Source organism: Pelodiscus sinensis, chromosome 2 (genome assembly GCF_052426305.1).
Source record: "Pelodiscus sinensis isolate ZL-2025 chromosome 2, ASM5242630v1, whole genome shotgun sequence".
In the NCBI taxonomy this organism is placed as follows: Eukaryota; Metazoa; Chordata; order Testudines; family Trionychidae; genus Pelodiscus; species Pelodiscus sinensis.
In genome coordinates this window covers 57,966,277-57,979,465 of record NC_143053.1, presented here as the reverse complement: position 1 = coordinate 57,979,465, position 13,189 = coordinate 57,966,277, and the positions used below count along the sequence as shown (strand labels likewise).

The 13,189-nt window shown below is 40.7% G+C and overlaps 1 protein-coding gene across 3 annotated transcripts in view; it reads right to left on the bottom strand.

Moving 5' to 3' along the window:
• Nucleotides 1-13,189, bottom strand: part of SLCO5A1 (solute carrier organic anion transporter family member 5A1) — an 88,385-nt gene that overhangs the window by 49,785 nt on the left and 25,411 nt on the right. For all 3 annotated transcript variants that reach the window (XM_075920553.2, XM_075920556.2, XM_075920554.2), the window contains one exon: nucleotides 2,070-2,202. In XM_075920553.2, the coding sequence (XP_075776668.2) occupies nucleotides 2,070-2,202 (133 nt within the window). The remainder of the gene's footprint in view (nucleotides 1-2,069; nucleotides 2,203-13,189) is intronic.

Sequence of the window (13,189 nt, the reverse complement as noted above, 5' to 3'; positions counted from 1 at the left end):
GGGACTTGTTCCAAACCCCTAATCATTTTTGTTGCCCTTTTCTGAACCTTTTCCAATGCTAATATTTTTTTTTTTAAATGAGGTGACCACATCTGTTTACAGTATTCAAGATGTGGGCATATCATGATTTTATACAGAGGCATTAAGATATTCTCTGTCTTATTCTCTATCCCTTTTTTAATGACTCCTAACATTCTATTTACCTTTTTGACAGCCACTGCACACTGAGTGGATGTTTTCAGAGAACTATCCACAATGACTCCAAGATCTCTCTCTTGAGTAGTTATAGCTAAATTAGTCCCCACCATATTTTATATATAGTTGGGATTATTTTTTCCAAGGGACAATACTTTACATTTCTCAACATTATATTTCATTTGTCATTTTGCTACCCAATCACTTAGTTTAGTGAGATCTTTTTGGAGCTCTTCACAGTCTGCTTTGGTCTTAACTATCTTGAGCAGTTTGGTATCATCTGCAAATTTTGCCACCTCACTATTTACCCCTTTCTCTAGATCATTTATAGATAAGTTGAATAGGATGGGTCCCAGGACAGATCCTTGGGGGACCCCACTAGTAACCTCTCTCCACTAGGAAAACTTACCATTTATTCCTACCCTTTGTTTCCTGTCTTTTAACCAGTTATCAATCCATGAAAGGACCTTTCTTCTTATCCCATGACAACTTACTTTGCTTAAGAGTTTTTGGTGAGGGACCTTGTCAAAGGCTTTATGGAAATCTAAGGGTACGTCTACACTACCACCCTAGTTCGAACTAGGGTGGTAATGTAGGCAACCGGAGTTGCAAATGAAGCCCGGGATTTGAATTTCCCGGGCTTCATTTGCATCTCGCCGGGTGCCGCCATTTTTAAATGTCCGCTAGTGCGGTCTCCGTGCCTAACACGTGGCACGGATTAGGTAGTTCGGACTAGGCTTCCTAGTCCGAACTACCGTTATTCCTCGTTTCACGTGTAGCCGCGCGGCATATGTAATAGGGCTAGGCCCTAAGGCCAAAAGGGCCAAAAAGAAGTCCTCCTAGCAGCTAGAGAGGCTAAAAAAACCCCAGCCAATCAAGGGCCAGGAGGGACTACGAAAGGATCTGCAAGATTAGTGGCAGCTCAGTTGCAGCCTAGACCTGGGGGAGAGAAGGTCAGGTCAGGTTAGACTGGCAGAACCACGCTCAGAGTAGGGAGCTGTTTAGAACATTGTCTCCAGGAGGGGAAGCCCTGGAGGCACCACTCTCATAGGGTATGTCTATATTGCATTCCTCTTCCGAGAGAGGAATGCAAATGCAGACAAGCAAAATTGCACAGGAAGTGTGGATTTGAATTTCCCGCGCTTCATTTGCATAATCGCAGACCGCCACTTTTCTGAAACAGCGTCTCCTCAAGGGCTATTTCAAAGGAAAATAACCCCACAGGGACTGCGTTTGTTTTCTTGAAAGACGCTATTTCGAGAAATTCAAATTCATGTTTCATTTGCAATTTCGTCTGTCTGCCTTTGCATTCCTCTATGCAATGTAGACATACCCATACTGAGTGCGGAAACAGACTATGAGACTGAACTGATAGACTACAGAGGGCACCAGAATGGGCCCCTGGTAAAGTATGTTCCCTGGAAGGGGTTTGAGTATTTCACAGAGTGTGACTCAGCCCGAGGGCTGAGTAGCCAAAGTCTTTTAAAAAGAGTGCAGACAAACACATTCAACCAAATGGGGCTCACTCGTGGGAGGTGAGTGCCACCCCGTCACACCATACTTCTAGATCTGCTTCTGCTATGCTGCGTACTATTGCTATCCCACCTTTCCTGTACCAAATGCAAAGCACCAATCAGAAGGAGTCCTGCAGCAGTAGGAAGATGGTGTTGTATCCACTTAATCGTATGTGTTTGTGTCTATGAACAGCAAACATTTCCTCCCTGCCAGGTCTATACTACTGAATCCTACAGCAACACAATATCTTCTCTCTTATGGTTTCCTTTCTAAATATTTCAGTAGAAAATCTAGATATCTCATATTTCCCCAGTTATCAGTGCCACTGATCACAGTTTTCAAAGACAGTTGATTCTTACCAGTTTCCAATGAAGCGAGGGTCACTCTGGTCAATATAAACAGTCGTTCGAGGATCAACATAAAAACCGATAAGAACTCCTCCAAGTAAATATCCTGCTGCAGGACCAAGTGCTCCCATTACATACATGATGGCTGAGAAAATACAAGAGAAAAAAACACATATTATGCTAAATCATGCATTATAATAAACATGCTTTTCAATCATTCGTTATATTTTAAAAAGTATGTTGCAAAAGATGAAACTGGGGGTTGATTCACTTAGAACTTAGGCACTTATATACATCTCTTGGTGTCTAAATCCCAGACAGAATTGACAAAACTCTCACTCAGCTACTATCAAAGCCTGTAGGTGCCTAAAAATGTCCAGAGTGTACATTTTTTCAGAAAATGTTGTCTAGGCACTTATGGTTCTTCCTCTAGGGCTATTGTCTACAGTGCATCCCTCTTGCACAAAAGCCTATGCAAATGAAGTACAGATTAGCATATTGCTGTGCTTCATTTGCATAATTAATTAGGGGCCGCTTTTGCGCAAAAAGGAGCCATTTACACAGCTTCTTTTTGCGCAAAACACCCTTTTGCGCAAGAGCCGTTCTTCCTCATTTTTTCAGAAACTGATAATCCTTATGGCAAAAGTCTCCACTGCCATGAATACACAGGATGGTTTAGTGATTGCTCAGAGGACTAAATTGAGGGTTCAAATTTGGAAGGTGTGAGGGCCAAGCCAGTCTCAATCATTTAAATGTCCTTTGGAACCTGACAATAGGTGTTGAGATAAAAGTTCCTCTTTTCTTCTAGGATGGTAAAGCCCTAATGTTGCGCTTAGACCCACATGGAGTAAGAAATCAGGTCCTTGTGAAAGAAGAGAAGAAAGTCAATAAAGATCTTAACTGATGACTAGTTCAGATCCCTACCATGGGAACACGAAGGTGGATTACATCAGGTAGTACATGTAATACAGTGGCTAAGTCATGTGGTCATATGTCCACATTGAAAATAATAACCTGCTGCTTTCTGGCAGTTAGCAAAATAAATTTTCTATTATAGCTCCAACAGTAAGAACTAATAGTAAAATTTATCACTTTAGCACAAATGGTAAGGGTTTGTGCTTTTCTTGTTGAAATCCTGATTTTACCTTCACTAAAAACCAACTTCCTTCTGGATTTCAGAAGATCAGAAAAGTTATCAAAACATGTTTAACTGAGAACATTTAAATCATAGAATACTAGAGCTGGAAGGAACCTCAAGAGGTCATTGAGTCCAGTCCTCTGACCTCATGGCAGGACCCAGTACCGTCTAGACCACCCCTGATTAGATGTCTATCTAACCTGCTCTGAAATATCTCCAGAGATAGAGATTCCACAACCTCCCTAGGCAACTTATTCCATGTTTAACCATGTTCAGTTTCTATTCTGTTAGTGGCAAGGAGGCTAGATCTACATGTATCAATTCCATAGCTTAAGTTGAAATAGCTTAATTCAGCTTTTGGTGCTGTCTACACTGCAAGAAGTTGAAGGAAGACTTCCCTTACTCCTTGTGGAATGAGGGTTACAGGAGTCGGAATAAGAAGTCCTCCAGCTCACAACTATTTTGAAAGAATGGCTTGCAGTGTAGGCAAGCTCTTTGTAATAACATCCAAAATAATACTGCTGTGTAGACATCCCATCAGGTATATGTTATAGGCCCCTCAAGCAGGGAGCTTTGGCACCCAAAGCCATCAAAAGAGCAGCCTCCATACTCTTTGGCTGTGTCTACACTGGGCCACTTATTCCGGAAAATCAGCCGATTTTCCGGAATAAGCTGCGAGCTGTCTACACTGGCCCTTGAATTTCCGGAAAAGCAACGATGCTCTACTGTACAAAATCAGCCACTATTCCGGAAAAACTATTCTGCTCCCGCTCGGGCATAAGTCCTTATTCCGGAACACTGTTCCGGAAAAGGGCCAGTGTAGACAGCCCAGTAGTCTTTTCCGTAAAAAAGCCCCGATCGCGAAAATGACGATCAGGGCACTTTTCCGGAAAAGCGCGTCTACATTGGCCACAGATGCTTTTCCGGAAAAAGGGCTTTTCCGGAAAAGCAGCCTGCCAATGTAGACGCTCTTTTTCCGGAAATACATATAACGAAAACTATTCTGTTTTAAGCATTTCTGGAAATTCATGCCAGTGTAGACACAGCTTTTATGTAATGGTATTTATATCCTGGATATGGAGGCTGATCGATAAGGAAAATGTGGGTATGTCTACAGTAACCTCCTAATTCGAACTAGGAGGGTAATGTAGGCATACCGCACTTGCAAATGAAGCCCGGGATTTGAATTTCCCGGGCTTCATTTGCATGAAGCCGGCCGGCGCCATTTTTAAATGCCGGCAGTTCGAACCCCGTGCCGCGCGGCTACACGCGGCATGGAGTAGCTAGTTCGGATTAGGCTTCCTAATCCGAACTAGCTGTACTCCTCATTCCATGAGGAGTACAACTAGTTCGGATTAGGAAGCCTAATCCAAACTAGCTACTCCGTGCTGCGTGTAGCCGTGCAGCACGGGGTTCGAACTGCCGGCATTTGAAAATGGCGCCGGTCGGCTTCATGCAAATGAAGCCCGGGAAATTCAAATCCCGGGCTTCATTTGCAAGTGCGGTATGCCTACATTACCCTCCTAGTTCGAATTAGGAGGGTAGTGTAGACATACCCTGTGAGAATGCTTCAGAATCATAGGACTGGAAGGGACCTCAAGAGATCATCAAACCCAGTCCCTACACTCACTGCAGGACCTATCACCGTCTAGCCCATCCCTGACAGGTATTTGTTTTCAGTTTGTTTCAGATCATGGATGGTGGTGTAATGTACTTCAAACAGATACTGTATTTGATTTTTAAATCATTTTGAAAATACTTCTAGTATTTTTTGTTTTCTTCGTATTAAAATTTTTCAAAGTTTAGAATGCCAGTACAAAAACACAACCAATTGTGACCAAATAAATATAAATTAATATAAGGCAATATAGAATTAGAAAATCATACTAAAATTACACTTTTATTAAAATCTATAATACAAGAATATTAAGGTTACAAAGCCAAATACTCAAAAATGTTGATATGTCAGAATTAAGCTTGTATATGCAACCTTACTTTGGCCCTTGTGCACATATGTATTATGATGTAGTCCTTAATTACAAGATCACAACCTGTTTTCCATCAAAACCCTGACTCATGATCTGAAGTTTGAACTCTGAAAGGGTGCATCCACGCAGCATCGTTATTTCAAGATAACTAGCATTATTTTGAAATAACAATGCAAGCATCTACACAGCATTCTGTTATTTCGAAATAATTTCAAAATAATAGGCGGCTTATTCCAAAATCTGTAAACCTCATTCTATGAGGAATAATGACTATTCCGAAACAGCTATTTCAAAATAAGGTGGGTGTAGATGCTCCATCACTGCTATTTAGAAAGAGCCCCATATCAGGGCCATTCTAAGTTATTCCTCCTGGGGCCTAAATCGAGATAGCATGTCTACATTAGTGAAGCCTGCCTTGGACTAATTTTGAGGCTTCCCTGCAGTGTAGACATGCTATTTCAAAATAAGTTATTTCGGAATAGCTTATTTTGAAATAAGTGTGCAGTGTAGATGTACCCAAACTGTCCAGAAAAAAATGAATTCCAATGCAGACACAAGACATAGAAAGTTATAATCCAAACAGTTAAAGTTTGTCAAAGTAACAAGCAACTAAAAAGAGAGTCTTATAATGGAAAGTGTTAGGTGGCCTTACCTATGGGTTATGTTACTAGCTTCTCCTACAATAAATGTCTGGCTCAATAGCTTAATTACTGACACAGCACCTCACCTATTCACAGAGAGCCCCAAATTCAAATAATATCTCACAGGTCATAAAAATACAAATAGGTTTCCAAATATACCTATTTAAATCCCACTAACTTGTATATGTTCATTTTATTTGAAAGATGTCAGTGATGAAAGAGCACATTCTTGTGGAAAAAAAGAAGCCTGTTCATCCAAGATCCCCATTATAGGTCCAAATGCAGAATTCAGCCCTTAGCTAAATACTGTCTTTTCAGAAGACAGAAATGCTTTACCACTGCAAATTGATTAAATAGATTTATTAGTGTTCTTAACTTCTTTTCTTTAAACAGAATGACTTTACTTATTTATGGAACCCCGATTAAAATAATTATACTTGGCAAAATTTCTTATTATTTACAACTTGGACTATGTAATGCCTTGAGTCTCGCAAAGAAATCATGACATGCCCAGAAGGCTTTTAATCTCTCTAAACTTTTAGCATTTTAGATACATGCAGTGTTCTTGAAGCTATTAAATACTGCATCTTGCTCTAAATATGAAGCAATTTCTTGATGACACATTGCTCATTTGTTGGCTCTTTGAAGAAATAATAATGTAACTCTTATCATTAGACTTAATTCTACACAGTCCATGTTATCCCATTGTTCTATCAGGTCTATCTTATTTGTAATATTCTAACTAAATAGAACAGCCTTCTGACATAGGATGCACACTTTTTCCAGTAATGTTCTTTATTTAAGGCTCATGAAAGTAAAGACTAATAACAGATCCCAATCTTCATCTCCAAAAAAACCATTAATTCCTTTCTCCTCTCTCTCCCTTTCCTCAAATTGTTACACTCCCTTGTTTAATCTCTCTTTATTAGACCATAAACTCTGTGCAGAAATTGTAATTCCATTAAAATCAACGGAATAACTCCAGAAATAAAATTTGCCCCATTCAGTAGGAGAGCCAAACAAACATTTCACTCTGAATATTGTATGCAATTAATTGAGCCCCTTTTTTCTGCAACAATACAATGGTGTCATCAAATTGATTCATTATTTATATTTCATCAACCTTTTTACCCCTCTGGATTGATTACAAAAGTTATCTTAAAGTATAGAGTAGTCAATTTGAGCTTTGTTTTTTAGTTACAACTCATTAGATACAGCACTCGGCACTGTTGTGTACAAAGACGCTCAATATCATGCTTCCACTTCCACAAATGCTAGCTCTGAAATGCACATTAGGCAACCATTTATGGGAGTAAACCTTGCACCTCAACATTTTAGGAAAGCAAACACAATCGGAGTTCAAGAAAAGCTAAATTAAACTCATTTTAACATTCAAGCATGCTGTATTTAAGGAAATTACTTTTGCAATGTTTGCCCAGCTCCAATTCCATCACTGAAATACAACAGCAGACAGCACACTGAAATGTAGCAATGATACTCAGCAGTTGTATTATGTATGCTTAGTAATTCTGAAGAAGGTTTAATTACATGCAGAAATTGTGTACCGTAGAGATAAAAATAACAATGTACCCTCCATTCCATTAGAGATGGGAATGCTGCCTAAAATTTCAAATGTATTTTAGAGTTACTGTTTGCTGTCCAAGTTCCAAGCTCCTCTAAAAGTATTTTTACTGGCAAGATTCATCAAACAGCATGTGCCTTTCAGAGAAGAGATAAGCCTTCATGCTTCAGGATATAAGCCAGCTAGAAACTGATGGGGGTGAAGAAGAAATCTGCCTACTAGGCAAGTTATCCCACAATTATCCACTACAGGGTTCTTGCACCTTTTGATTTGGAACAAAAACCTAATAATCTGAAATTTTTTATGAAGGGAATGGAACCCCACCTCCGAGGCAGTGTGCCTGGTGGGCTCCCCCAGAACAACAGATCCTGGAAGCCCATGTAGTCCCTGCCTCCAACGCAGTCCAGCAAGTGGGCTACCAAGAAGCTAGGCAGGCTGTCCATAAACCATCCATTCTGCTATCGGAACTTCATTCAAATTGAACCCTCTCAGCAAAACCTTTTGATTTGAACAAATCAGCAAATTCTCACATGTAATTTTTTGACCAGTTCTCAAGGTGGATCGCTAAAGAATGTGTTGCTGTTAAACAACATCGATTTCAACATCAAACTAAAGGCGCCGCGATAGCCTTTTACTGTAATGGCAGGGAGAGCTGCATTGATGCTCAGCAGTGAACTGAGGAGGTTTCTTTTTTCATCTCAAGTCTTCACTTTAAAAATAAAAATAAATAAATAATTTTCAAAAAACACTTTATTAGGAAACAAATGCAAAAAATGAACTCTGTGTGCTCTTCACGAAGTCCTGTCTCACATAATGGATAGGACATCTGCGAACTAAAAAATACATTTATGAAAACAAATTGGATGGCTAACCCTAAGAAACTCAAACAAAGTAGACAAATACATCACCAACCAGGCTACAATTCTTGTAACGATATCACCAGTTGCATCCGAGGCCTCATGATATGCATAGCATTAAAAAAGTCTCACTAATGAAAGGATACAATGATCATTTTTTTGAAGATGTCCTCTTAATGCTATTGTCAATGTCATCCTGTAGAAACCCCAAGATTTTCCACTATCCAGCAAAGTAAATTTGTTGGAGAACATAAACATAAGAACATAAGCAGGCCTCGACAAATAATGTAATCTACTCACCCGTGGTGAATAGATTACAACCCGGAAGAGCCGGCGCAGAGCGATCTGCGCATGCGCAGAACCGCGTGAAACCGTTTTGCTGGCGAGTGGAGCTCACTGCTGCTTGGCGAGCCCTGAACATAAGAATGGCCATACTAGGTCAGATCAAAGGTCCATCTAGCCCAATACCCTATCTTCTAACAGTGGCCAATTCCAGATGCCCCAGAGGGAGTGAACAGAACAGGTAATCATCAAGTAATCCCTCTACTGTCATCCATTTCCAGTCCCTGACAAACAGAGGGTAGGGATACCATTCCTACTGAACTCTGCTAAATTCCTAGTCTTCAAAACATCCTCTCGCAAGGAGTTCCACAGGTTGACTGTATGCTATGTAAAGAAAAACTTCCTTGTGTTTGTTTTAAACCTGCTGCCTATTAATTTCATTTGGTGACTCCTAGTTTTTATGTTTTGAGAACAAGTAAATAACTTTTCCTTATTCACTTTTTCCACGCCAGTCATGATTTTATAGCCCTCTTATCATATCCCCTCTTTTCTAAACTGAAAAATCCCCAGTCTTTTTAATCTCTCTTCATATGGGAGCTGTTCCAAACCCATAGTCATTTTTGTTGCCCTTTTCTGAATCTATTCCAATAACAATATATCTTTTTGGAGATGAGGCGACCACATCTGTACACAGTATTCAAGATGTGGGCACACATGGATTTATGTAGCAGCAATAAGATATTCTCTGTCTCTATCCCTTTTTTTAGTATTCCTAATATTTTGTTTACTTTTTGACTGCTGCTAAACATAAAAAGTAGAGAAATTAACTTTAGCGGATTTTCAAGTGTATCTCTTGGGTTTTAGAATTACCTATATATAACTCTGTAAGAAGACTTGTTAATACTTACTTAGCAGAGGTGATTTTTTCCATACCCTGATCAGCAGAGATTAGAGATGGACTAAAATTAGTACCTACCATGTGAACCTTTAGAATTTCTGGGCTTTCAAACGTGAACCAGTAGATCTGAATCTACACATCTGATTTTAATTCAGCTTAAAAAAAACCCAAATGTAGCAGTGTATCAGAATTAATTTGGATGAGGCTGAACCCTCATCCCAAGATGTAAGAAATCTTGTAAAAACAGCTGGTCCCGTGATATTTCTGCTCCATTTGTGGACCAAAATTAGCTCATGAGAATTTGCCACTATTTAATCCAAGCCCTAGCCTCTATATTGCCTCTAATCCAAAACCTGAATCTTAGCTTAATACTAATGATATTCCAAATTGTTAACTGAGCTCTGCCTACCCAGGACATCTCTGTTAGAGAAAGGTCCAACTGTCCTGGGAACATGGTAGTACTCTATGGGTACATCTACACTGCACTGTAGGTCAAAATAATATTCTCAATTTGAGATATGCAATTTGCGTATCTTCTTTCAATCTTATTTTGAAATAGCTTATTTTATAATTTGGTGCTGTCTACATAGCACCAAATTTCAAAATAACCCGCTATTCTGAAACATTCTTTATGCCTCATGGAATGAGGTTTACAGGGAAGTCAGAATAGTGAGACCGTAATATTTTGAAATAACGGGTTTGCTGTGAAGACACGGGATAGCTATTTCAGGATACTCTGGTATCCCAAAATAGTGCAGCAGTGTAGACATAGCCTAAATGAATAGTACAAATAGTAAACAAAAAAGTTGAGAACATGGCACCATCCTCATAACTAAATTACTTGTGAAACAAAAATTCTGAAAAATTTCACTTCAGAACTATTGATCTGTTTTGTTTCAATAAGGCAAAAACACTCTTTTGGTGTCAAAATATGACATTAAATGTCTTTATATATTACATTAAACATATAAATATGTCTCTCTCTATATATAAAAAGTTTTTCCTGATGGACGACAGAATGTTCCTGCCGGGCAATAGCATTACATCATCACATCATCAGCATCAACAGGCTCTCAGCGACGTGAAAGCAGCCGGGAGGGCAGGCAAGCATAACGAGCAAAGGGCGCGGCCCTCCCAGTAATATTAAAAAAATACTTTAAAGGTGGATGTTGAAACTAAATGAATCAAAATAACAAAGTCAAAACAAAAATCATTTTTATTTTATCAAAATGAAACATTTTTACATCATTGTACTAAAATGAGAAAGTTGCACTGATTTGTTTTGACTTTTTCTCCCATGTAAAATTTCACCAAAATTGACATATTCCCATGAAACATTTCAATTCCAACAAAACTGCATCGTCTAAGGGAATACTGTATTGTCTGACAGGTTTTTCAACCAGCAGTCTTCATAGCAGAGGAGACAGACATGGGATACAGAACCTGTTCCCCTTACAGCACAGATAATTCTGTTGATGTGGCTGGGATAGTAATGTGCTGGAATAATCTCTTGAGGCTCATGGAAGCCCATTGTTAAAACTTCATCATCCACTTGGAGGCATATTTGGGACAATTTCCTTGCCTATGATGGAGTTCTCCCATAATATATGGATATTATGCTGTATCACCATGGCCAGAGATTATGGCTCCTGGAGATCATAAAAATACTTCTGAAGATTGTTTTTCTTCACTATGATCACACCAGATGGCAAATATTTTCCATCGTTTATCCACAGGGGAATCTATACCCAGATACTCTTACAATGAACATGACTATGCAACAGCTCTTCCTAAAGAGTGATGCAAGTGAACAGCAGATTTTAATTAAGCTCACAGCAGAGCTGATAAATGGAGCTCTTTAGGCAAAGCAGCTGTTTTCAGATCCAGCTCCTTCCCGTTCCCTCATATCCATGGAGACCAGACTCCATGGGACAAGAGCAGAGTGGCTTCCAAAAAGGGTGTAGCATGCAGCAGAGCCCCTGTTCTCTCCCTCCTCTGCTCTCCAGCCTACCACTGCCTCCTTTTGTTTCCATCTGACCTTACAGAAGAGGAGCATGACGCTCATAGAATATAAGGGTTTTTTTAAAAATGTTTCCTGATTTACGGACCACTCCTGCTAAGATTTGTCAGTCAGCCAGTCAAAAAGGATCTTGGGAGCTCTGGTCAGCACCACCGAACAAGCCATTAAAAGCCCAATCGCCAGTACTGCAGCAGCGCAGGGCTAAGGCAGGTTTGCTACCTGCCCTGATTCAGGGCAGCTCCCGGACATGGCCACTGGGATCTTGAGGCCCCCTGTCCTGCCCCCAACCTGAGTGCCAGCTCCACAGCTCCCATTGGCCAGGAACTGCAACCAACGGGAGCTGCAAGGGTAGCATCTGTGGGTACAAGGGCAGTGTGCAGAGTCTCCCTGCCCACCCAAGCTTAAAGGGCTGCAACATTCTGGCAGTGGCTTCCTATAAGCCATGATAAGCATCACCAGAATCCAGTGCTCCAACCCCCAGACCCTGTCTAGAGTTCCCTTCTGCACTCAAAGTCCCCTCAGAGCCTGTTCTCCATACCCCACACACCAGCCCTCTACCCCAACCTTGAGCCCCCTCCTGCACCTCAAAACCATCATTCCCAGCTCTACCCCAGCCAGAGCCTGCACTCCCATAAGCACCTCAACCCTCTGCTCCAGACCTGAGCCCTCTCGTGCACCTGAAACCCCCCATTTCTGGCCTCACCTTTAGCCAGCAACCCCAGCCAGAGCCCTCAACCCTTCCCCTACACCAGGGGTGTCCAAACTTTTTTCAAAGAGGGCCAGATTTGATGACGTGAACATGCGTGAGGGCCGACCATTTTGCCTGACATTCTTTGAACCATTAAAATTAAATGCAAATTAACTATTTTATGCAAAGTTTATTGCAAACAGCATACTTTTCATTTCGTCACATGGATGACAAATCTAAACAGGTGTTAAATCACTCTGCCTTTCATATCTGAAGGCCAGATGAAAAAAAAATCCAAGAAGCTGAAATATATGTCAGGAACATTGTAAAGTACATTACATATTATTGGTAATAAAGGTTGTCTGTCAACTTTTAAGTTAAAAAAATATGAACAGGAACATAACACCAAGTATACATGTTGTGTCCAAATATATTTATAACTGATTTAGACCAACTGACATTAACTGAGATTTTACAATGTATTCATCTCAATACATATGGATTCGTTGGGGGCCATAAAAGATAGATATTGCCAAATTACCTGTGGGGCCGTATTAAACCGGAACACGGGCCGCAATTGGCCCGCGGGCCGGACTTTGGACATGCCTGCCCTACACTCTAACCCCTGGCCCAGTCTGGAGTCTCCTACCACACCCAAACTCTCTCCTAGAGCCTGCACCCTCCATACCCATCCAAACCACCTGCTCCAGCCCTAAGCCCACTCATGCACCCCAAACGCCTTATCTCCAGCCTTACCCAGGGCCTGCACCCCTAGTCAGAGCTCTCACTCCCTTCTATTCCCTAGCCCTCTGCTCTACCCTGTAAAAGGGACTGTGAGTGGGAGAGAGAAGTGACAGAGGAAGAGGAGAATGGATCAAGTGGCGACGGGACCTCAGAGACGGGCAGAGCAGAAAAGAGGAGTCTTGGGGAAGCGGCCCTTTTCAGGCACAGTACCTTTATCACCAGACTGTTCAGTTAACTTTTTTCCTTTTCTCTGTAAGCACATGCCAAACATTTCTCTGCGTTTGTAACATTTTT